Source organism: Giraffa tippelskirchi, chromosome 10 (genome assembly GCF_054371585.1).
Source record: "Giraffa tippelskirchi isolate mGirTip1 chromosome 10, T2T-mGirTip1v1.2.pri, whole genome shotgun sequence".
Lineage (NCBI taxonomy): Eukaryota > Metazoa > Chordata > Mammalia > Artiodactyla > Giraffidae > Giraffa > Giraffa tippelskirchi.
The window spans coordinates 5,775,438-5,801,490 of record NC_137284.1 but is presented as its reverse complement, the minus strand read 5'-3'; the positions used below and the strand labels follow the sequence as shown (position 1 = coordinate 5,801,490).

The following is a 26,053-nucleotide window of genomic DNA, read 5'->3' as shown; positions in this document are numbered from 1 at the left end:
GAAAGTTGGAATCCAAATACAGAATTGTAGCCTTTTCAGACTAGTTTTTCTCACTGAGTAGTATGCATTTAAGTTTCCTGCATATCTCTGTGTCTTGATAGTTCTTTTCGTTGCTGAATAATACTCCATTGTGGGGCTTTCCTGGTGGCTCAGTGGTAAAGAATCTGCCTGCCAATGCAGGAGATGTGGGTTCGATCTCTGGGTGAGGAAGAGCCTCTGGAGAAGGAAAAGGCATTCACTCCAGTATTCTTGCCTGGGAAATCCCATGGACAGAGGAGCCTGCTGGGCTGTGTAGTCTGTGGAGTCACAAAAGAATCTGAAACAACTTGGCGACTAAACAGCAGCAACACTGCATTGTATGATTGTACTATAGTTTGTTTATCCACTCACCTAGTGAAGGGCTTGTTGGTTGCTTTCAGGTTTTGACACTTCTGAGTAAAACTGCTGTAAGTGTTTGTGTACAGATTTTAGTGTGTGGACATAAGTTTTCAGCTCCTTTTGTGAATGTTATTTCCCAGTCTGATTTCTCTTTTTATTCTCTTAATGTCTTTCACAGAGCAGAGGTTTTTTTACTCTAAAGAAGACTAATACACCAAATTTTTCTTCTGTGGATTGTGCTTTTGGTACTGTGTCTTAAAAACTCTAAACCCGGGGTCATCTCAGTTTTTTCATATTACCTTCTAGAAGCTTTCTGTTGTCTATTTAGGTCTATGGCCCATTTTGAGTTAATTTGTGAAATCTATAAGGTTTATTGCTTGGATTTTTTAATTCTGTGATGGTCTAGTTTTTTCAGCACCAGTTGTTGAAGACTATGCATTCGTTCCACAGGAAAGTGTTGAATTGCCCTTGGTCTTCTGTCAGGAATCTGTTGACTGTACTCATGTGAGTGACATTGGTTTTTAAAATGTCCCACATTCTGGATTTGTCTCTTTCTGCATTGTGTACTTTGTTTTTCTAAACTGTATTCCTTGTAAACTAGAACTTGAGTCTAGAGGATTAGATTGATGTTAAACATTTGGCAAGGATGCTTCATGGGTGATTGAGAACTTCACATTGGATCAAGTCAGAAGGGGCACAGTGCTCGGTTACCCCCCCACCCCCGGAAGTCGTGGTTAAGGTGGTTACCAGCAGAACTCTTGACTGTAAAGGTATGTTTTCCCTTTGCAGTTAGTAAATTCTCTCGGAATAGTACTTTGGCCATGTAATAAATGAATATTTGAATCTGTATTTGTCAGACATGCGCTAGATTCTTGGAAGGCAGCAGTACAAAGATTTCTGCCCCCAGGAATTTGCCTTTTCCCCTCCAGGTTTGAAGACAGTAGTGGGATTGGGTCTCTCCTGGGAGAGGGATGCACTTGTGATTTGGGGCAGGCTCATACCAGAAAACCAAGGTCACTGAAGAAGTGCTCACCGGTAAGGGCAGGCTTCCGGTGTGGGTGGTGTGAAGCTCCTGGAGAAGGGTAGTCGTGTTGGTTTGTGACAGTGTGAATGCCACTGAACTGTACATGTAGAAATGGTTAAAAATCTTACATTATGTGTAGGTTACTACAATTTTTTGAAAATACATACCATTATGATGCCAGTACTCTTGCCTGGAGAATCCCATGGATGGAGGAGCCTGGTGGGCTGTAGTCCATGGGGTCGCTAACAGTTGGACACAACTGAGCGACTTCACTTTCACTTTTCCCTTTCATGCACTGGAGAAGGAAATGGCAACCCACTCCAGTATTCTTGCCTGGAGAATCCCAGGGACTGCGGAGCCCGGTGGGCTGCCGTCTATGGGGTCGCACAGAGTCGGACACGACTAAAGCGACTTAGCAGCAGCAGCAGCGGCATGATGCATCACTGAATTTAGCCCTGCCTCCCTGCCTTTTTTCTAATAATTTTCCTCAGGCTTGTCTGTTTGGATTAATTGAGAAACACCTTCTGAGATAAAATTCTGTAGTTCCATTCTGGTAGAGAGGAAGAGGCAGTGATGTCACACTTCATTCCCTGCCTCCAGTAGAGTTTGTCTTGGTTGCCTCTCGGGGAGTCCACTGTTGAGATCTCGGAGTGTCCTGGACTGTGCCCAGGCTGTGGGTGGAGCTTCAGCTGTTGGTGCAGACAGGCTCTGCCTTTCACTCGCTACTGTTTCCATTTGCTGCAGTTCGCCAGATGCAGCCCTGCCTTTGCCAGGATACGGAGAGACATCTACAGCTTGAACCATTGTCTGCATGCTGCTGTTTTGACCCAGGAAATGCTATAGATTCAGGATGAGAGCAGTAACCATAATGCCAGCAGCAAAGTGATTGTTGACTGGTTTGCTGTGAATGCAGGCCCTTCATTTAGGAAGTAAACCTGTGATTAAGAGCAGGAGCTCTGTTTAGAGGGAAGGAAATAGCACCTTTGTGGTGATGGAGTTTGGATAACCCCTCTTGCCTTCCTATTTACCTGAACTGACTGGAAGAGGAGGTGGTAGAAAAGCATTAGAGATGGCTGTGGCAACAGCATGAACCCATGGTAAGGTACACTGTAACTGTTCTGTAGACATTTTATCCATCTGAAACCTTTAGTTGCCTTCATGTTGGAGCATATCTAGGTTCTCAGAATATATCAGAGAATATCACAGATTCTTAGTTTTCAGTAAACAGATTATAGGTTATGTGCGTATAGCCTTTGGTTTGGCAGTAGTATAGGGAAATTAGCGTGTGGTAGGGTGTTTTTCAGTTTTTGACTGCAGTAGGAAACACCTTTTTCAGTTAGGAGCCAGTACACTCATACACTTGGGTATACATAATTGTAACAAAAGTTTCAGGAAATGGTAACCCATACTGTGTTTTCTGATACTCTCCACTTCATTCTATTCTATTATTTCATTTAAAAAATGCATAAATGACCTAAATTAATTTTTATGACCCAGGATTGGTGTGAAACAATGGTTCCCACAGTATGGTACATACTCAAGATTCTTTTATGTATAGGAATCTGTGAAGTCAAAACTATCTTCGTAGTAATACTAAGATGTTATTTACCTTTTTCTTTCTCATTCTCTAATTAAAGTGAAGATTTTCTAGAAATACAGTGGAGTTTTCCAGAACTAGAGGATGTGTGATGATATCACTCTCAAGATTAATAGAATGTGTATTTGTGTATTCCTGTGTTTTCTAAAATTTTGTAAAGCAGCAGGATTTATATGTGTTTTTTTTCAGAGATTAACTCAGTTTTCAGCACTCATCGTGCTCTTAACTAGCTACTTTTGATTACACCTGGTCTGATCTTTGTAACTTCATCATGGTCCAGTGAGACACTACTTTGAAATCCTGAAGTTTTCCTTGAGCCTTTGTGGAAATACAAGGCTTGTTTTGCAATTACATATTTAGAAATTCTTCCATTTTAATTTGTAATCACTAAATATTGACCTGTATAACCCATATATACAAAAGCTGTTTGGGGTCCTTGGTAATTTTTAAGAGTGTAAGGGATTGAGACCAAAGAATTCCAGAACTTCTGTTGTAGGGATTAAGAATAGCTACTTGTTAAGTAATTACAGTTTCTAACCTAACCTTTTTGATTCTTTCTTCATAACTAAAATTGACATTTTACTATCTTCATTGGATTATTGTAAGGATTATAAATAAGCTGTAAAAATCGGTTTGAAAATGCTTAATTAACACAAGGAGGCATTCATATGTTAGCTATTATTATGATAGAAAATGTAGTAACATCTAGTCACATTGATATTTAGCTGTAGCATTTCATAGCAACACTCACCTGTGTGAAAGTGGATTGTCTAAACCTGCTGTAAGTTCTTGTTTTCATTCTGCTCTTGCCTATGCCTCTAGTCTTTTCTTAAGTGGGTTTTGTTTTCCAAACAAATTATGAGCTTCTGGAAAACAGCCACTCACTTCTATTTATTTCTTTCCTGTCCTGGACAGAACTCAGCCTACAGTAAGTACTCAGGGCATGTAAATCCTGGTACAAAAGCCATGGGACTCATAGGCTCAGAATCTCCATGAGGATGATGGTGGGGAGAGAGCTTTAGGTCCCTGTCCTGAGTCTTTACTCTGTCTCTCTCAGAACCTTTCTTTCAGTACTGAACAAGCTTCCCGACAAGTACAGTAAGGATGAGTTACAGTTTATCAGATCACTTCAGTTTCTTTGTCTATTCCCTTTTCTCTTGGTGGTATAAAATTTAACATAATTTACTTTTCACTAGGGTTTTCTCTCATTACATCCCAACAATACAAGAGAATCATAGCAATAGATACCAAATAATTCAGATTGGGATGATTTAATTTTTATTTTCTATAAACATATATAATTGTTGCTCCTATAACACCTTCTGAGATTTTAGAGCAACACGGGCAGGCAGGTGTGAAATTTATTTTATGTCAAGAATTGAACTGTGTTCTAAACCTTCTCCTTTTTTGGTCCCTTCTCTTTTTTCCTTTAGTCTTATCTTCAGTCTTCTGTTCTAGTCTGTCTTGATGTCCAAAAACCTCTTCTTGCATAAGCACGTAGCTCCTCTGTTCTGGCTCTGCACTTCCCCTGTTCACATGTGACCATTCCTCTAATGGTCATATTATTTCTTAAATGTTGATTTCTGGATTCCTTCTACCCAGAAATCAACAACAGTGGAACCAACTCTACCACTTAGGCTTCTCCTAAATAACACCTTCCAGGAATGACCACTTCATATTAAGTTAAGAGCTGGCAGTGTGGGGATGAACAGGGTACAGTTGTTGGATTTCATGAAATTTTATCCCTAGGATTAGGTATTTGGTATAAGAAGATTTAGAGATGGTGGAACCATAAAAGAGCTCCTGAGAGGGTTAGACTTAGAAAACTTAGTAGAAGTCTGCCACCTGGGATGATAAAGAAGGAGAAAATCTTATCCAGTGTTTAATGCTATATGAGAAAAGGCATGTCGAATAGGACTTGTCTCTAGCCACATAAACCAAATCACTCTTTTTGGGGAAGATAGTTCTTTCCCAGTCCAGTGTTGATTCCTGTTCAAAACCACAATTCTTAATACTTTTTGAGCTCATGCCTGCTATTTTATTTCTTTATCTCATTTAATCCTCATCCAGTCCTGTGCCGTGGCTTCTAGTATAACTGTTAGTTAAGTGGCTCTTACACAGTAAGAGGCAGAACTGTTATTTGAATCCTAGACTCTGCCACTACTCCATTTAGCCTCTTTGTATAGGGCACTCATTGGAAAACACCCTGATGCTGTGAAAGATTGAAGGCAGGAGGAGAGGGGGAAGACAGAAGATGAGATGGTTGGATGGCTTCACTGGCTCATTGGACATGGGTTTGAGCAAGCTTGGGGAATTGGTGATGAACAGGGAAGCCTGGTGTGCTGCAGTCCGTGGGGTTGCAGAGAGTTGTACACAACTGAGCGACTGAACTGAACTGGTAGGGCACTTTACAGTTTGCAGAGTGCTTTTGCATATCTACATTTAAACCTCATCACAATCCTGGTGTGTCAAGAATTAAATGAAATTCTTGACATATTCACACAAGAAAATGAAAGCTTAGGGAATTCAAAGCTTAAAGTACCAGTACCTAGACCCAGGCCGACACCCACTCCAACTCCCTTTGCTTTGTGCTCCTTGTGTAGTTTTGCTGAAGATAATAAGTAATAAATAGGGTCATACCTGCAGGTGAATTTTTCTAAGAATGTTCACTTGGTTGGAAGGTGACTGGCAATGTTTTAAATGTCTGGAGGAATTTAGCAAACCTGGTCATTAACTTGCATTACTGGTTTCTCTCTTAGCTAGAGTAAAACTTCTTTATTGAGTTTCCTTTTGCTGTTGGGCTTCTTAGTGCAGTGGGTTACTTTGCCACTCTTCTACTACATTCCTAGGTCAGTTCAGAAGTGAAGACACAATTTTCTGTGCCCTAACCTTAGTTGACAGAAATGAATGACTGAAAGATGGAAAGCGGTCTTGCCAGGATTCTAATGTGGCCATGGCAGTGGGGGAGGGGAAGAGTATATGTGTTTGTGGGGGGTATTGTAAAATATCAGCTCTTCATTGTTTACCAGTTCCTTCCAGAGCTTCTTCTACTCCTTAACATGAAATTTCATGACTCCTCTAAATCTCAGGTTTGACAGTTTGAAAGAGGTCACGTGTTGGTCAAGAGATTGACCTTTGTCTATGAATCAAAGACCTCCAGAGAAGAGGGCAATAGAGAAACGCATGTTGATCAGAGGAATATAGCAAGGCTGGAAATAGGTGTGTGTATGTAATACCTTCTGGCTTCAAGTGACTGCTTGCTGTCTCCCCTAACTCACTAAAATTTAGGAGAAGCAGTGTGTGTGACACCTTTAATGGTTCATATCATTACTGAGTTAATGTTTTCCAAAATCAGCTGTCCTTTCAGGTTCACTGTACCTTTCTTAGTGACTGGCAGATCGTTCTTACTTCCCTTTTAAATTTGAGGTGAACTTTTAGGGGCTTTATCTTTTTCTATAAATTGTTTTGCCCCACAGATACACTAATCTTTACCTTCTAGGAACTGGAAATGGCTCTGCTTGTGCCATATATCATACTAATGACTTACAGTTGGATCAGTTACAGAAGATGGTGAAAAAACTAGGCATTATCTTTGTTTTTGCATTCTGGGTGTCTGTTGCTATAGAAACAAACCAGGCAGTAAACATAGGTGTTCAGGGACTATTTGAATCTCAGAGGATGTTCATTGGCTAATGAAAATAAGTTAAGACATTTGCTGAGTTGAGGGACAAACTGAATATTTCTGAGTTCATTATTGTTTCCATTTTTGGTGGGTGGTATTTTCCATTTTGGTTATGTGCAGGTAATTTGAAGATTATTTTCTAGTGATGAGTCCTTCCAAAATTCCCTTTTCTACTCTGGGAGATAAAAATTAGAAAAAGCAAACATTTTATATTCCTTTTAGATAAATGATTTCACTTAACTCAGAGTAACTTTTGAATGTCAAATAGTAAGAATGCTAAGTTTAAGAAGCATTCTGTGGTTACAAAAAGGAGGTGAAGTTGAGAGTGGGACAGCAAGTAGAGTGAGGAATTACACATCTTTATTTTCCAGCTACTTAAGAAGTAAAACCCTCAAGGTGACTTGGACGTTGACAAATGCTGTTATTTCCAGTTTCTCTGATGGTTTGATTAGGCTTCTTTTGGAGGATAAACTGATTGAACATTTGCATGTTGATAGAATGTGTAATATTGCTGAGTACTGCTTTTGCCAGTATCCAAGAAAAAAAGTGTATGTATGTTCTAGTAAAAACCTTTTAGGGGAATGAAAGTGTGTTTTTTTCTATCATGTCTGAACTCAGATTATTTCTCTTCAGGATGTTGTTGAGATGACTGTCTTCATCCTGAATTTCAGAGACTGATTTTGCTACTTACATCACAGTTTTTTTCTTTTATAGAATTGTGGCAATATCATGATTAATTGTGCAGCAAGCACACTGAACAGTTGATTATACCAAATAGTATGCAGAAAAGCAGGGAATGTTGATGGAAGAGATCCAGCACTGTAACTCATTTCTCAGCCAGTTGGTTTTTTGGAGGACATATTTGTGGTTGAGTAAGTGTATCCTGACGCAAGGATTTTAGGATCATTCTGTACATACTAAGTATTTGACATTAGTTCTGAGGGAACTTTTAGGGGAGAAGTTCACTTTGTGTTGTATATCCCTATGCTTTTGAGCATTCTGCCTTCTCAGCTGTCTTTTTCTTTTTTTTAAATCAAAGAGACTTAGATGTGAATAAGCTTCTTGCCAAATTTCTATTTATGGATTACTCTGTCTTGTTGGAATTACTGTGATCTGCTAATGTTTTGTATATATAGAAAATGTTCCTTGTGCTGTTGGTCTCTGCGTAAGTTGATCTTCAGTTAGCCCAGAAATATTTGAAGGCTGAACTGTCAACAAAAGAAATGCAAGCTTTTCAGCTATGTAGTTGATCAGTACATGTTCTTTGTAATACAGTAAAGCAGTTGTGTTAAAATTAAGCATGTGTCTTCCTTTATCCTTGTCCTCGGGCCTCTTACTATTTTAAGGGCAGTGGGTGTTACATCTAAAGGTAAAAACTTGGACCCAAGGTTTAGTCACTGTAAGGCAGTGATTCCTACTGTTTTTGTACTACCTTAGGATGTTACCATTAAAATCTCTCATGAGATGTAATGAAGTTACCATATTTTTCTAAACAAATATTATAACTTTTATTTTTGAAAAATGTTATTCACCCTCTTTTAAGGAGATCCTCAGTAATCCAGCGGGGAGTTTAGTTCAGTTCAGTTGCTCAGTCGTGTCCAACTCTTTGCGACCCCATGGACTGCAGCATGCCAGGCTTCCCTGTCCTTCACCATCTCCTGGAGCTTGCTCAAATACATGTCCATTGAGTCGGTAATGCCATCCAACCATCTCGTCCTCTGTCGTCCTCTTCTCCTGCCTTCAATCTTTCCCAACATCAGGGTCTTTTTCTAATGAGTTGGCCCTTTGCATCAGGTGGCCTATGTATTGGAGCTTCAGTTTCAGCATCAGTCCTTCTAATAAATATTCAAGATTGATTTCCTTTAGGATTGACTGGTTTAATCTCCTTGCAGTCCAAAGGACTCTCAAGAGTCTTCTCCAGCACCGCAGTTCAAAAGTTACAGAGGTCACTGCTACACAGGAGCAATATAGAGTCTATATCCATAGTCCTTGGCACTTAGTAGGTGTTCAGTAAAGTTATATTGAATGAGAAACATTTCTTTTCTTATGTGGAGCCTTCACCAACCATTCTGCTACTCCTTCCTCTTGGACTTTAATAAATTCTGTATCTACCTATCTTAATACATATCACATTAATGGTAATACTGTAGGTTAGTTACATGTCTGTCTCCCCCTACTGGCCAGAAATCTTAGCGCTAGACTGTGCCTTTTATCCTTGTGTGCAGAGCATCTGGCTATAACTCCATAATGAGTGCCCTGTTTTATGAATGAATAAGCGTTCAGATAATTTTTGTAGCACAAACACACGTACACACATGGAAAGGTGGTAGGCAGTGATTCGTTTACATATGTACCTGCCTCAGTGTGTGATCTTACAGTAATATTGAGTTTTCAAAAATATGGAAAGAAAGAAACTGAGAACAACACCTTAAAGTTGAGTTGATTTTTAGGATATATATGTATTCATACTTTTGTGAAGGGGACCAATTGAGAACCTGAGCTTGCTTCTTTCTTTGAAGATGTATAAGAGTTTATTAAGCACTTATCAAGTAGTAGGGATTTGGTGTGTGTTGGAAAGGTTCAGATTTAATCCATATAGCTCTATAAATTTATAAAAAGATGCCCCCAAACTTTTTCTTTAAAGCAGTATCGTGATGTGGGACATGAAAATACAGTTGTTACTTGGCTTCTTAAACCATCACCAGCAAAGAGGCTGTGTAATTAAAACTTTTCTCTAAGGTAGTGAGGTAGATCTATCTCTGATCAGAACTTAGAGACAATAGGAGATGTAGAAATGAATCTTGGTTTAAAAAAAAAATGTTGGCAATGTCATCTTTACAGAAGGTCTGTGATAAATGTCCCTGACTACAAATATAGAGAATGAAAACAAATTTTAATTAGCATAGATAATAAGTGTACTAGGTTCAAAGCACTCTTTGGTGTAAAATGGTGTCTGGTTAGAAATAGCAATATTTTATTTCAGCCAAAATAACTGAATGTCCAGGAAGATAATTTGACAAGTAAAAGCTAGAATTAGAAGTCAGGATTGGTGAAATGTTAAATAACATTTAAGGGAAATATTGTATCCCTTAGCACATATCAGAAACCTTCCTCCCTCGGGAAGATATTTTGCTGATCTTTGTACCAGGCATGGTGTTCTGGTTTATAGATTGCTTCGTTGCCAACAGGCCCCACCACTTCACCTCCTTGCTCTGCCGGAGCCATTTCAGTTGTCTGGAATCTCCTTTGACAGTTACTTCAGCTGCTCCAAGCCACTGACTGGTCTGGCCAAAGTTTTGTTGCTCAGTGATTTCAGTAGTAGAGAATAGTGGTTAAGACCATGGGTTCTAGAACCAACGCCCTTGGTTACTTCTGTCCTTCATTTGCCTTTTGTCATACAGAAGAGAGGATAGTATTCTTACATGTGTTAATACATGCAGAATGCTTGTTACAGTACTTGGTACATAGTCAACACTCGAATGTTAGCTGCTGTTACTACTGTTATTTTGTCCTGGCATCATAGTTCACCTTCAAAGCAGTAGCCCTTCTGGGTGTCATTAATAAAAAAGCAACTGCCTTTTCATACTTTATACAATTTCTTCATTCTCTGACTCCTTTGATCCTTTGGGGAATGGTAGTTGCCTAAGCTCTCCAGAAATAACTGCCTTAACATCTGGTTGATTGAGGTACGTGGAGATTTGTTTAATACGGGGGGCCGTGGGGAAGATAGGAGGATGATGTGGAAGTCCCTTGGAGGGCTGCCCTGCCAACGCACCACTCGTGCCTCTCAGTATCCCTGGTCAGGGCAGAGGGGGGCTATAGGTCAGCAAAATGTCAACACAGTATAATGTAAAAGAGAGCAAGGCTGAGAATCAGGTGGTGAGGACTTTATTTTAGAGCACAAGGGAACCTTGTATTATTTACCTCCAAGGGAAAATTAGGATCTAGAGAGGTTAAATGATTCACTTAACTGCCTAAGATCACACAGCAAAGTGTCTGTAGTAGAATTGACAAGGGATAAGCTCTCCCTTTAGATAGATTAGCTTTCTTGTTTTTATGTTTCTAAAAGGGTAAACTTAGGTCAGTTTTACCTTTTTTCTTTGTAAAATAATGCTGTCATATTTCCTGATTCTCAGAAGTTATCGTAGGCAAAAACTACTTGATATAAAATGAAGGAATTGTACAGTGACTCTTAAAGGGAGATTTTTGGTATATTACATTATTTTTAGAAATTGTAAGATATTTGCAACAAAACTTGCCATTCTAACCATTTTAAGCAAATTAATTCAGTGGTGTTAATTCACAGTGTTGTGCTGCCATCATTACTGTTTCCAAAATTTTTTTTCATTACCCCAGATAGAAATTCTGTAATCATAAAATGGTAACTTCCCATTCCTCCTACCCCCAGCCCCTGGAAATCTCTAATCTCTTTCTGTCTCTATGAATTTGTCTATTTTAGGTACCTCATAAGTGGAATCATACAATATTTTATCTTTTTGTCTGACCTGTTTTACTTAGCATAATGTCTTCAGGGTTTACCCATGTTGCTGCATGTATCAGATCTCCATTTCATTTTATAGCTGAATAATATTTCATTGTATATATAAATACTACATTTTATCTGTCAATGGAAATTTGGGGCTATTTCCACCCTTTTTTTGACCGTCATGAATAATGGCATGATGAACATTTGTGTTTAAGTGTCTGAGTCCCTGCTTTTGGTTGTTTTCTTTTGGTTCTAGAAGTAGAATTACTGGATCATATGCCAATTCTCTGTTAAATTTTTTGAGGAATTGCTATACTTTTTTTCCACACAGGCTGCAACCAGCAATGCGTAAGCGTTCTAGTTCCCCAGTTCCTTGATAACACTTGTTATTTTGTAGGGTTTTTGGGGGGTTTTGTTTTTTTTTGGTGATAGGAATCTTAATGGATGTGAAGTAGTATCTCAGTATGGGTTTGATTCGTGGTGATGTTTGGCATCTTTTCCAGTGCATATTGACCATTTGGGTGTCTTCTTTGGAGAAATTCCTATTTAAGTCCTTTGCCCATTTTTGAATTGGGTTGTTTCTTTTGTTGTTGTTGAATTGTAAGAGTTCTTGTATATTCTAGATACTAATCCCATGTCAGATGTATGGTTTGCAGATATTTTCTCCTACGGTTTCTTTTCACTCTGTTGATAGTGTTTTTTGCACATATTTTAAAATTTTTGATGAAGTCCAGTTTACATATTTTTTTTTCTTTTGCTTTTGATGTCATTTAAAAAATGCTCTTTAAGCTAATGCTGTGAAGATTTTCCCATGTTTACTTCTAAGAATTTTATAGTTTTAGCTGTTACGTTTAGGTCTTTGATGTGTTTTGAGTTAATTTTTTGTACTAAATGAAATGGTTTAAGATAAGGGTCTAACACATTTTCTTGCATGCAGATAACCTAGTTTCCTTGCATCGTTTGTTGAAAATGTTTTTAATCTTAATAAACTTAAGTCTTATAGCCACATGTGGCTAGCAGCTAACATTTTGGACAGCTCAGATCTAGCCGATCGTTTAATTTTTCTCCTTTAATCTGTTAATGTGGTGAGTGACATTAGTCGATGGAGTGGAAATTCTCAGAACTAACAAACTGCTTTTGCATTTCTGGCACATCATGGTGGTTCATGATTTTGCTTTCTCAAAAAATGTTATTAGGCAACATTTGGTCTGTGTCAAACTTTATTCTTATATCATAAAAATACATTGCTTTACTTAAATGTGTACATTGTATTAACCTTTTTTCTGTTATAGACTGCCCATCACTATTTTGTATTGAGATAGAATTCATATGCTATTCAATTCACCCTTTTAAAGTGTACAACTCAGGGACTTCCCTGATGGTTCAATGGCTAAGACTCCACATTCCCAGCGCAGGGGGCCTGGGTTCAGTCCTTGTTCAGGGAACGAGATCCACACTCCGCTACTAAGAGTTCACATGCCTCAACAAAGAGTGAAGATGCCACATACCACAATTCAGAACCAATGCAGCCAAATAAATATTTTTTTAAAATAATAATAAAGTGCACAATTCGGTAGTTTTTAGTAAATCTACAAAGTTGTGAAAACATTGCTAACTGCCACTGCTAAGTCACCTCAGTCATGTCAGACTCTGTGCGATGCCATAGATGGCAGCCCAGCAGGCTCCGCCATCCCTGGGATTCTCCAGGCAAGAACACTGGAGTGGGTTGCCATTTCCTTCTCCAATGCATGAAAGGGAAAGTGAAAGTGAAGTCGCTCAGTCGTGTCCGACTCTTAGCGACCCCCTGGACTGCAGCCTACCAGGCTCCTCCATCCATGGGATTTTCCAGGCAAGAGTACTGGAGTGGGGTGCCATTGCCTTCTCCTGTGATAACATTAGTAGTATCTAATTCTAGAATATTTTCATCACCCCAGTACACATTAGCAGTTACTCCCCATCTCTCTTCTCTCCAGCCTATGTCTTTATAGATTTGCCTATTCTGTACATTTCAGATAATGGTAATCATAAAATATATGGTCTTTTGTAATTAGCTTATTTCACTTAGTGTTTTTGTCGAAGTTCATCTGTGGTTGCCTTTATCAGTACTTCACTCCCTTCCATTATTGCTCAACTGTATTCCGTTGTATGGATATATTGTTCAGTCGCTAAGTTGTGTCCAACTCTTTTTGACCCCGTGGGCTGCAGCACTCCAGGCTTCCCTGTCCTTCACCGTCTCCCTGAGCTTGCTCAAACTCATGTCCATTGAGTCGATGATACCATCCAACCATCTCATCTTCTCTCGCCCTCTCCTGCTCTTGTCCTCAATCTTTCCCAACATCAGGGTCTTTTCCAGTGAGTCAGCTCTTTGCATCAGATGACCAAAGTATTGGAGCTCCAGCTTCAGCACCAGTTCTTCCAATGAATATTCAAGGTTGACTTCTTTTAGGATTGACTGGCTTGATCTTGCTGTCCAAGGGACTCTCAAAAGTCTCTTTTCCAGCACCACAGTTCAAAAGTATCAGTTCTTCAGCGCTCAGCCTCCTTTATGATCCAACTCTCACATCCATTCATGACTGCTGGAAAAACCATAGCTTTTACTATACAGACCTTTGTTGGCAAAATGATATCTCTACTTTTTAATACACTGTCTAGGTTTGTCATAGCTATTCTTCCAGGGAGCAAGCATCTTTCAATTTCAAGCATAGCTGCAGTCACCATCTGCATTGATTTTGGAGCCCAAGAAAATGAAATCTGACAGTGTCCACATTTTCCCTGTCTATTTGCCATGTAATTATAGGACCAGATGCCATGATCTTCACTTTTTGAAAGTTGAGTTTTAAGCCAGCTTTTTCACTCTCCTCTTTCACCTTCATCAAAAGGCTCTTTAGTACCTCTTCACTTTCTGCCATTAAGGTGGTATCATTTGCATATTTGAGGTTATTGATATTTCTCCCCGAAATCTTGATTCCAGCTTGTGCTTCATCCAGCCCAGCATTTCTCATGATATACTCTGCATATAAGTTAAATAAACAGGATGACAATATACCGCCTTCAAGTACTCCTTTCCCAATTTTGAACCAGTCCATTGTTCCATGTCCAATTCTAACTGTTGCTTCTTGTCCTGCATATAGGTTTCTCAGGAGGCAGGTAATGTGGTCTGGCACTCCCATCTTATTAAGAATATTCCACAGTTGTTTTGATTCACACAGTCTGTTTTGATTCACACAGTCATAGGCATTAGCATAGTCAATGAACCAGAAGTAGATGTTTTTTTGGAAATCCCTTGGTTTTTCTGTGATTCCGACAGATGTTGGCAATTTGATCCCTGATTCCTCTGCCTTTTCTAAATCCAGCTTGTACAGCTGGAAGTTCTTGATTCATATACTGCTGAAGCCTAGCTTGAAGGATTTTGAGCATAATCTTGCTGGCATGTGAAATGAGTGCAATTGTGTGGTAGTTTTAGCTTTCTTTGGCATTGCTTTTCTTTGGGATTGGAATGAAAACTGCCCTTTTCCAGTCCTGTGGCCAATGCTGAGTTTTCCAAATTTGCCGGCATATTGAGGGCAGCACTTAAACAGCATCATCTTTTTTTTTTTTTTAATAAATTTATTTATTTTAGATGGGGGCTAATTACCTTACAATATTGTAGTGGTTTTTGCCATACATTGACATGAATCAGCCATGGGTTTACATGTGTTCCCCATCCTGAACCCCACTCCCACCTCCCTCCCCGTCCCAACCCTCTGGGTCATCCCATTGCCCCAGCCCTGAGCATTTGTCTCATGCATCGAACCTGGAATGGTGTTCTGTTTCACATATGATAATATACATGTTTCAATGCTATTCTCTCAGAATGTCCCACCCTCACCTTCTCCCTCAGAGTCCATAAGACTGTTCTATGCATCTGTGTCTCTTATTCTGTCTCGCATATAGGGTTATCGTTACCATCTTTCAAATTCCATACATATGCATTAGTATACTGTATTGGTGTTTTTCTTTCTGGCTTACTTCACTCTGTATAATGGGCTCCAGTTTCATCCATCTCAATAGAACTGATTCAAATGTATTCTTTTTAATGGCTGAGTAATATTCCATTGTGTATATGTACCACAGCTTCCTTATCCATTCGTCTAAACAGCATCATCTTTTAAGATTTGAAATAGCTCAGCTGAAACTCCATCACTTCCAGTAGCATTGTTCGTAGTAATGCTTCCTAAGGGCCACTTGACTTCACACTCCAGGATGTCTGACTCTGGGTGAGTGACCACACCATTGTGGTTGTCTGAATCCTTAGGAGCTTTCTTGTACAGTTCTTCCATGTATATTTACCACCTTTCCTTAATCTCTTCTGCTTCTGTTAGGTCCTTGCCAATTTTGTCCTTTATTGTGCCTGTCTTTGCATGAAATGTTCCCTTGGTATCTCCAGTTTTCTTAAAGAGATCTCTAGTCTTTCCCATCCTGTTTTTTTCCTATATTTCTTTGCATTGGCCGCTTAAGAAGGCTTTCTTATCTCTCCTTGCTATTTCTGAAACTCTGCATTCAATTGGATATATCTTTCCCTTTCTCCTTTGCCTTTCACTTTTCTTTTCTCAGGTATTTGTAAGGCCTTCTCAGACAACCACTCTGCCTTCTTGCATTTCTTTTTCTTGGGGATGGTTTTGGTCATCACCTCCTGTACAGTGTTGCGAACCTCCATCCATAGTTTTTCAGGCACTTCGTTTACCAGATTTAATCCCTTGAATCTATTCATCACTTCCACTGTATTGTCGTAAGGGATTTGATTTCGGTCATACATGAATAACCTAGTGATTTTCCCTACTTTCTTCAATTTGAGCCTGAATTTTGCCATAAAGAGCTGATGATGTGAGCTATAGTCAGCTCCAGGTCTTGTTTTTGCTGACTATACAGAGCTTCTCTGTCTTCAGCTGCAAAGAATATAATCAGTCTGATTTGGATACTGACCATCTGGTGATGTCCATGTGTGGAGTTGTCTCTTGTATTGTTGGAAGAGAGTGTATGGATATATACTATATTTTATTTTCCCATTTGTCATCACCCATTAGTTATAATGAATAATGTTGATATGAATATTAGTGTGTGTGTTTTTGTGTACATGTTTTCATTTTCTTGGGTAGATACTTAGAAATGGAATTTCTGGGTCGTATGGTAACTTTCAACCAATTTGAGGAACTGCAAGACTTTTTTCCATAGAGTTGTTCTGTTCTATATTCCCACTAGCTATGGGAAGCTGTATGAGGCTTTTGCTTTTTTTACTTCCTCACCAGCACTTACTACCTAGTAGGTGTTGAGTAGTTTCTCATTGTGGTTTTGATTTGCATTTTCTTAATGACTGCTGAGCTAAAGACTAATGATGTTTTATGTGCTTATTGGCCAGTTACGTATCTCTGAAAAATACTTATTCAAACCTTTGTCAATTTTAATTTTATTTTTTGTCTTTTCAGTTGTAAGAGTTCTTTATATATCCTGGATGTTAGGCCCTTATGAGATATATAATTTGCAAATTATTCTTTCATTCTATAAATTAATTGCTTTTTGCCTTTCTCGGTAGTGTTTTTGAAGTTTTAATTCTGAAGAAGTCCAGTTAATCTATTTTGTTGTTGCTTGTGTTTTTGGTATCTTATTTAAGTAACTATTGCCTAGTCTAAAGTGAATATTTGCACTGTGCTTTCTTCTAAGAATTCCATAGTTTTAGCCTTTACATTTAAGTCTGATCCATTTTGAGTTAGTTTTTTTTCATAAGGTATGAGGTAGAGATCAGTTTCATTCTTTTACATGTCATTATCCGGTTGTCCCAGCACTATTTAAAAATTGCTTTTAGTTTTTGAAATTTTTATAGTTTTTAAAGGCTACTTTCCCTTTATGTTGGCTATACATCCTTGAGCCTGTCTTACATTCAGTAGTTTGTATCTCCTACTCCTCTATCCCTATGTTGCTCCCCTCACTGGTAACCACTAGTTTGTTCTCTATATCTGTGAGTCTGCTGCTCCTTTGTTATATACACTAAGTTGTTATGTTTATTAGATTCCACATATAAGTGATATCATACAGTATTTGTCTTTCCTTGACTTATTTCACTAATCATAATGCCCTTCAAGTCCATCCATGTTGCTGTAGATGGCAAAATTTTATGTATCGGTGTGGCTAAGTAGTATTTCACTGTGTGTGTGTCTACACACACACATACATTGCCATTTGTTTATTTTAGTTTTTGTTTTCCCTTGCCTTTGGAGTCAGATCCAAAAAGAAATTGCTAAGACCAATGTCAAGGAGCTTATTGCCTAGAAGTTTAATGGTTTCAAATTTATATTTAAGTCTTTCATCCATTTTGAGTTAATTTTTGTGTATGGTAAAAGATAGTGGTTCAGTTTCATTCTTTTGTGTGTAGCTGTCCACTTTTCCCAACACCATTTATTGAAGAGACTGTCCTTTCCCTGTTATATGTTCTTGCCTCCTTTGTCATAAATTAATTGACCTTGTATGTGAGGAGGTTATTTCTGGGTGCAAATGAATGCTTTCTAAAAGTGATTGTTGTGGGAAACCATATTTATTTCAGTGGTATTGCTCTTGCTTTTTTACATACTTGGAACTCATCTTTCGGAGTTCTTTTCTAAGACACGTATGTGAAATAAGGTGAGAAAGAGAACTGAGTGATGCCTTTCAAAACACAAACCCATTTAAGAAATTGTCAGTGAAAATAACCAGCCTCCCTTCAAATATAAAGGTACCTAAAAGTATTTTTGAGCATTGGTGGCATTTTTAGAGTAAGTGAGAGGTCTACTAAAAATAGATCTTTTGGCCTTTAAGCTGTGACTTATGGCAATAAACTGCTAGGTAAGAGTGTTATAAGGGTTTTTTTTTGCCAAACTTGGAAAAGATAACAGGTATTCATCAGTGTTTTTACCTAAAACTGGTAAATTGAATCTCGTTGTCCTCTAGTGTGTAACCGTCAGTTTTATTTACTTTAATTTTAATTTCTTGTTTCTGCTCTTTCCCTGGTCCCATTCCCTAAGAGACTTTTCTCCAGTGTCTCATTTTCTTAACGTGTTACATAAATTCCGGTGCTGTGTAATCAATTCTAGATCATCAGTATCTAAACTTTAAATTCCAGGTTTGGTTGTTCTTAGCACATACTGGGGTGGGGGCCTTTGGCACCTCAGTCTCCGAGTCCATACTGCTTCCCACCTGGACCTCCTTCACCCTTTGGAACCTCAGTTGATGAGCACCGTGGCAGGCGGGGGAATGGGGATGCACCCAGCAGTGGATGGCGGCAGCAGAGGCCGCTGGGAACCTCACCAGGAAACTAAGGACCAAACCAGCCTCTTTTTCCATTCCCAGTTTTTTTTTTCTGAACCCAAGGCATGCCGTGCTCCCTGTTTCCTTCTATTTGTGTTGACCAGGAGAGGGGTGTTCTGAGTGGGGTGGTAGATATTTTTTTCTTCATTTAAGCTACTTTAATACTCAGGGATATGGGAAGGGTAACGTGAGGAGCTCCACTTGGGTGTAACCAGGTGGTGGTAGCTTCTGGGCTAGGCAGGCCCTTGTATAAGCAGTGGAGTGTGTTCTTTCTCTCCCTCCCTGCTGTGCTTCTTCCGGTGGGACCATAGCTCTTACCTTTAGCTGTACTTGGGGCTCAAGTTAGATTGGAAGGAAGCCATGGAATGTCTCTTTGGAAATCCTTCCTTTGCTAGTCTGCCTTCTGAGATTCGGCTTCTGATTTTCTCCCATGACACGTGCATCTTTTCCCAAAATCTTGAACCCTGGGGTTTTATGTTAACAGGGCTTCCCTGGTCGCTCAGGTGGTTAAGAATCTGCCTGCAGTGTGGGAGACCTGGGCTGGGAAGATCCCCTCGAGGAGGGCATGGCAGCTGACTCCAACGTTCTTGCCTGGAGAATCCTCCCTAGACAGAGGAGCCTGGTGGACTACAGTTCATGGGGTCGCAAAGAGTGGGGCACGACGGAGGGACTAAGCACAGCACACTTTGGAGTTGGGCTCCTTTACCATTGCCTCCCGCACAGTCGTCCCATGTGTTTGTGTTATAGAAATTTCAGCAAATTTTAGCACTGGCTAAAGTAAACTATACCAAAAGGTAAATTGGCAGCATAAGCAACATGTTATCTTAAGAGAAAAATTAAAACAGGCAGCTTATAAAGATAATTCACATACCATAAAATTCAGCTGTTTAAAGTGTACAACTCAGTGGTTTTTAGTGTACTCAGGGTTGTACAGATGTCACCACTGTTTAGTTCTAGAACATTTTTAATTGTTCCCCAAAGAAACCCACATTGTTAAGTTGCTTTCTATCCCTCCGTCTCCGTAGCCCCTAGCATCCATTAATCTACTTTCTATCTCGGTGGATTTGCCTGTTCTGGACGTTTCATGAAAATGAAACTGGCTTTTTGAGGGTAGTGACTGAGTCTGTGGGGCGGCCCCAGGAGCCAGAGCTGTTGTGTCTCCTCCTCTTCCACGTCCCATTGTACACAGTAAAGGTCGTTTGTACAGCAAAAAATTAAATAAAAAATGAAATTATGTAATACACGATCTGTTGTGTTTGGCGTTTCACTTAGTATGTTGTTTTCAAGATTTCTTCCATGTTGTAGCACATAACGGTACTTTGTTCTTTTTTATGGCCAAATAATATCCCGTTGTGTAAATATACCCCATTTTGTTAATCCATTCATCAACTGATTGACATTCGGGTTGTTTCTGCCATTTGGCTGTTACAAATGATGTTCTGCTGTGAGTATCTGCATTTTAGATATGTTTTTCATTCTTTTGGATATACACCTAGGAGAATTGTTGGATCATAATTTACTGTTTAATGTTTTGAGGAACTGCCAAACTTTTCCATGATGGCTGCAACATTTTACATTCCCATCAACATTGTATAAGGGTTCCAGTTTCTCCACATTCTCTTCAACACTTATTATTGTCTGCTTTTTTGGTAATGGCCATTTTGGTGGGTGTAAAGTGGTATATTGTTGTGGTATTAATTTGTATTTTCCCTAATGACCAATGATCCTAAACAGTTTTTATGTGCTTGTTGACCATTCGTATATTTTCCTTTGGGAAGACATTATCTTTAATGCTAAGTATTGATGGTCTGCTCTTTGGAATGCTGTTGTTTAGGTTAATTTTATCTTCTGTAAAAGAGGTTTTGCTTCATTAATTAAAATGTTTTAGTCTATTCTCAAAGGTTGTTTTAGAAAGCTAATCCAGAATAGCCTTCCCCATAAAAAAATTATGTTTTGTATCCTGGCCTGTAATGTCTGTAAAGACAGTTTGTCCCCCCCTCTGATAAATGATAGTAGACAAATAAAATGTTTTGTAGGACTTTTCCTGGTGGTCTAGTGATTAAAATTTTGTGCTCTCAATGCAAGGGGTGTGGGTTCAATCCCTAGTCAGGGAAGTAAGATCTCATGTGCTGTGTGGTGCAGCCAGGAAAAAAAATGTTTAGTAGACCCTATTTGGTCATATTTTTGTTGTAAATTTATATCTGTAGGCTCAAAGAGTTAGCAGTGTAAAATTTATAAGTGGGGAACCTAGTGTCTCATTTTAAATTTTGTACATTGTGAGAATATTAGCTGACCTTTATTTGAGAAAAAGATCTACAAAGCAAGGCAAACGGATGCTTAACGTAGCAACTGAAAATCTTGAAAAGGTGTATGATTTCATCCTTCCGTCCCTCTCTCCCCAGCGTGGTACCATGCGACGACGTTATGAAGATGATGGCATTTCAGATGATGAAATTGAAGGAAAAAGAACTTTTGACTTGGAAGAGAAACTCCACACCAACAAATATAATGCAAATTTTGTTACTTTTATGGAAGGAAAAGGTCAGTATCATTTGGATTCAGACCTGCAGCCACTTGATGTAGGAAGTTGTAGACTCTGGGAGCCGTGGGCTCAGCATGTCTGCAGCCAAAATACTGCCTGTTAATGCTGTGATGCTGTTTATCTTTATTTTCTCTTATTACACAATGCTGCTCATGCACCAGCCTCCCCCAGCCCCCCAGTCCTTCTACGCTGTGAGTCATTCTCTGCTATATTGGAAGAAGCAAGCGTTTATTAGGGCAGGAATGTTGGGATTTTTTCCCTAAAGGCCTCTTCCTTCTTCTGTCATGCCTTGGTTTGGGTTTAATGAAGAATAGTTCAGTAACAGTTCTTTTATGCGTGTACCTGCGCCACCATAACTGAGCTCCGTGTGTGTCATGCAGCTTTGTTCTTTGGCAAACTGTCAGGGATGTCATGGTATGTATTGCAGTGGGCAGAATTACATTTTAGGCTGTTAAGGCACAGAATGTGATTTCTGCTTGGGATTTATGAGATGACTCAATAGTACTCTCCCCTGGTGGTTAAATTCTGAATTATTGTGGAATATAGATTTACCAAACCCCTTGAGTCCTGCTTCTCAGTGTGCTCTCCCTGTACCTTACAAGACGTTTCTTAATAACAAGATGTATTATCTAACAGCAAAACTGTATACACAGAAATAGCAAACACCATCTCTTATCGTATTATGTAGGTCCTTTTATCTTTTTCCAGCTAAACCTCTTGGCCTTTCTAACAATTGTTTTCTTATGGTGACAGATTTTAATGTAGAGTATATCCAGCGGGGTGGCTTAAGAGATCCTCTAATTTTCAAGAATTCCGATGGACTTGGAATAAAGTAAGTGTTCACTGATTGGGTTTGACTGCAAAGTGGCCACATTACACCCAAGGCTATAGACAGTGCAGTATTGATAATCCAAAGCATAGATAATTGAAACTATCTAAAGTGTGTTGTTGCAGGTAAATGAGAAAATATAGATGAACTATAAAGAAAATAAATTTAAATCTCCTGAAATCTACCACCCTGAATAATCCCTATTAACCTTTTCTCATATATTCTTTTTTCCTGCGTATATATGTACACCTATAAACATTTATATTTAAAATATATTTTTTAATCCTAAATTTGAAGATTGATGGGGCTTGACTGGGGAGTTCTTAGTTCTTTAAGGAAAAACTCACCCTGACTAGAATAGTTGTGCTTCCCACTATACTTACTGGTGTTTGTTTCACAGGATGCCAGATCCAGACTTCACTGTGAATGATGTCAAAATGTGTGTGGGTAAGTGTTACACTTGAGGCCTTTGAGTGTCTTTGAGACAAAGATCTAAGATTTACAGCTGAGTCTTAAATCTCTTACTGAGACTTAAGGTTTAGGAGCATTGAACTATATGTTTGTTTGAAGTATATACTACTTGAAATAGTTTCTTGATTAGATACAACTATTTAGCAACTGAGAATTTTCTCAAAGGGAGTTACCGAAGTTGCTTCACTGAGTTCTTCTCATTAGACATACAGCATCTGAACATCTGCCTCTTTCCTACCTTCCAGTTTTATTATTGTGTGTCCTTCCTTCTCTCCATGAAGAGCCTGCCTTCCAGGGTAAAATTTCAAAAGTAGAATTGTATTTCTCTGAGCCAAGAATGAAACCTCATTTGTGATTCTCATCCTTCCCTAAAAGCCATAGAGAAATTTCCAGGAAATTTTCACCAACGCTACATTTGGTAACCTGGCTAAGGTTTGAAACTTTGTAAACTGAGAAGTAAAGACATTAAAATATCTCTTCATCAGTGATTGGTTAACTTGAGTCTTTAATCAGATTTGTATTTCATTACATTCAAAATTTAAGGGGAAAAGAGCAAATCAGAACAGTGTAATTAAAGAAGACTTCCGGTGTCACTAAGTGAAAGTCACTCAGTCATGTCCGACTCTTTGCAACCCCATGGACTGTAGCCTGCCAGGCTCCAGGGATTTTCCAGGCCAAAATACTGGAGTGGGTTGCTGTTTCCTTCTCCAAGGGCTCTTCCCAACCCAGGGATCGAACCCTGGTCTCCCACATTGCAGGCAAATTTTTTACCATCTGAACCACCAGGGAAGGCTTTGGGTCAATTTTCTGCACATCATTGTTGTTCATTGTGGCCCTGAGACATGCCAGGATCCTCAGAAATTCAGTGATGGTTACTCTCATATGTATGATAAGGCAGTAAAGTGGATTAAAATGTTTTAGAAATGTTTCTAACAAAAGGTGAAACAAAAGGAGCTTTGGATGCTTTCCCCCTGACAACTTCCGTTGTGTCTTGCCCTCTATGCTGAAGCTTCAGTGCAGGCTCTCTCTCTGAAATTCAGTATTGCAGTACTATCTCTTGGCCACTTGGGGGCTTTTTTTAGACAGCTGAAAAACTGTGTCTCCAAGAGGTGAATGTCCGAGGTAGAGGAAGGCTCTCCAAATACCTGTATTTTTTCACTCCCCTATGTGTTTCTGTGTTAGATTCCACTTTTCTTCCTGTCACTGTGTATTTCCTATTACTCAGCACAGTCTCTGAGGTGTAGTAGATACTCAGTAAATCTGTTTAGTAGTTACTCTTCACAAGGCAGGGTTCTCAGGGGGCTTCAGAAAACCTAATAGTAGAGTACTTATTGGTCTGTTACTTGACTTTTTTTCCCTAATGACCTCCAGGAAGTAATTCCTTGGATCCATAAGTTAATGGGCCACCACAGCTTTTCTCTGTTGGTCAGGCATTCTTATGGGTTTATAGCCTACAGATGACTTGCATCAGAATCATATGTGGTACTTGTTAAAAATATAGACTTCTAGATCCTGTCATAGACTTACAGTATCCACATTTCTGAGCTACACTAATATAGGGACTTATTTACTCACTAGTTTTCTTGTGATTTCTTCCCACTTCCTACCACTTTCTCATGTCCTCTGTATGTTTACTGGTAAAAATGGTTGGAGCCCTTCCTAACCTTATATTTTCCAAATAGACCTGTGGATGGTCACAGATACCTTTGTTGTGATTTAAATAAAGCAGTGATTATATTTAAACTGGCAAGACTTAATCAGAAATTTCAGCTTTATGCTTTGCACCCAAATTGTTAGAAGTCTGGGTAGTTTTTTTCTTGGATAACTGATGATTGTTAAAATTCAGTGAACAACATATTGGTGATTACATAATCCATTATTACTAAATATACTTTGGCTAATTGATTCTTCTTTTCTACCTAAAGAATGTTACATCTCCAGTGTCAGTTCATGTCCCCAAAAGAAGAAAGCCCTTCTATCGTGGAAACTTTATGTAAGGGGATATGTTGATTTCTAAAGTGTAGACTCATAACTGACAGGTTTCAAATCCCAATTCCACTAATTACTACATTTGTAACATTAGGCAAGTTACTTAAATGTGAAGAACAGTGTCTGGCACATAGTATGTGCTCAGTTAATGTTAGCTATTACTATAACTGACTGTCATTCTTTTATTTAAAAGTGTTCTGGTAGCATTGGCAGAATGGTGTTTGCTTTGATCTACATTCCTAAAGAAAAGCATTTACTTTTTTTTTAAATTATGGTAAAATACAAATAATTTAATATTTATCGTTGTAATAATTTTAAAGTATTCAACTCAGTGACATTAAGTATATTCACAATGTGCAGCCATCACTAATACCAACTTCCTGAAATTCTTCATCTCCCTGAACAGAAACCCCATACCCATTAAGTAGTCATTCCCTGCTCTTGCCTTCCTTCAGGCCCTGGCAACCACTAATCTACTTTCTATCTGTAGATTTGCCCATTTTGGATATTTCATGTAAATGGAATGATAAAACATGTAGCCTTTTGTGTATGACTTCTTTCACTTAGTATAATGTTTTTGAGGTTTATATTGTATTGTAGCATGTAACAATACTTCCTTTTTATGGTTGAATAATCCATTCATTGTATGGGTATGCCACATTTTGTTAATTGATTGATACATTGGTGGACATTTGAGTTATTTCCACCTTTTTACTATTGTAATTAGAGCTGCTAAGAACATTAATGTGTGAGTTTTGTTTGAACACTTGTGTTTGATTCTTTTGGATATATACCTAGGAGTAGAATTGCTGGGTCATATGGTTATTCTAGGTTTAACTTATGGAAGAACCATTAAGCTGTTTTCCATAGCAACTGTGCCATGTTACACTCTACCCAGCACAGTCTGATTTCTCTGCATCCTTGCCAGCCCTTGTTATTTTCTTTTATTTTTATTATGGACATCCTAGTGGGTGTGAAGTGGTATCCCAAGGCAGTTTTGATTTAGCATTCGCCTTTTCTTCCAAATAATGAAGGTTCAGTCTGTTGTCTTACATTATCAGTTATCTTGTTATGTGTATCCTGCCATATCTGCTTTGTTGTGACCATATTCTTGTCATCTTGCCTATTATCTTGTATATCTAACAAGACCATAAACTCCTTGAGAGCAGGGGACCAAGTCCTAACACTATACTTGGTCTATCCACCAACGCTAGGTATATATAGTAGGTGTTTGTTAGTTTCTTACAAATTGAATAGTACTCTTAATATTCCAATGGCAGCTTTTTCTTTCCTCCCCTCCTTGACCACTATTTCCTTAGCTTTTTAGCTGGACTGCCTCTCCATATCTTCTCTTATGCTATTACCTCTGCTTGGAATTCTCACTGTTGAATCTTGTTGAAATTCTGTTTATTCCTCTAGGCCCAAACTCAAATGTCTCCTCTTCCCTCTCTTTTTCTAAAAGTCTTCTCCGATCAGTCTAGTTAAAACAATTTTTTTCTTTTGATTTTTCTTTTATTTTTACTACCGTTTAATTAATTAGCATCTATTTTATGTCAAACATTTTACTTCATTGACTAAACCCTTACATTGGCCCACAAGGTGATATTATTCCCCAGTTACAGAAGAAAATATTAAGGTTTAGAGAAATTAAATAACTTGCTTACATAATATTAGAGCTGAGATTTAAACTTTAGGTCTCTTTGACTTTGAGGCTGTTGTTTTCTCCCCCTGCTATTTTATG

The 26,053-nt window shown here is 38.6% G+C and overlaps 1 protein-coding gene across 13 annotated transcripts in view; it reads left to right on the top strand.

Annotated features, from left to right (window-relative positions):
* Positions 1-26,053, top strand: part of KDM2A (lysine demethylase 2A) — a 94,496-nt gene that overhangs the window by 32,534 nt on the left and 35,909 nt on the right. For 12 of the 13 annotated variants that reach the window (XM_081531984.1, XM_081531977.1, XM_081531978.1 and 9 more), the window contains 3 exons: positions 20,884-21,022; positions 21,777-21,855; positions 22,253-22,299. In XM_081531984.1, the coding sequence (XP_081388110.1) occupies positions 20,893-21,022; positions 21,777-21,855; positions 22,253-22,299 (256 nt within the window). In that variant the 5' untranslated portion in view covers positions 20,884-20,892. Of the gene's footprint in view, positions 1-10,073; positions 10,368-20,883; positions 21,023-21,776; positions 21,856-22,252; positions 22,300-26,053 lie in introns of those variants that run through there. The other variant, XM_081531985.1, reaches the window with a different exon arrangement.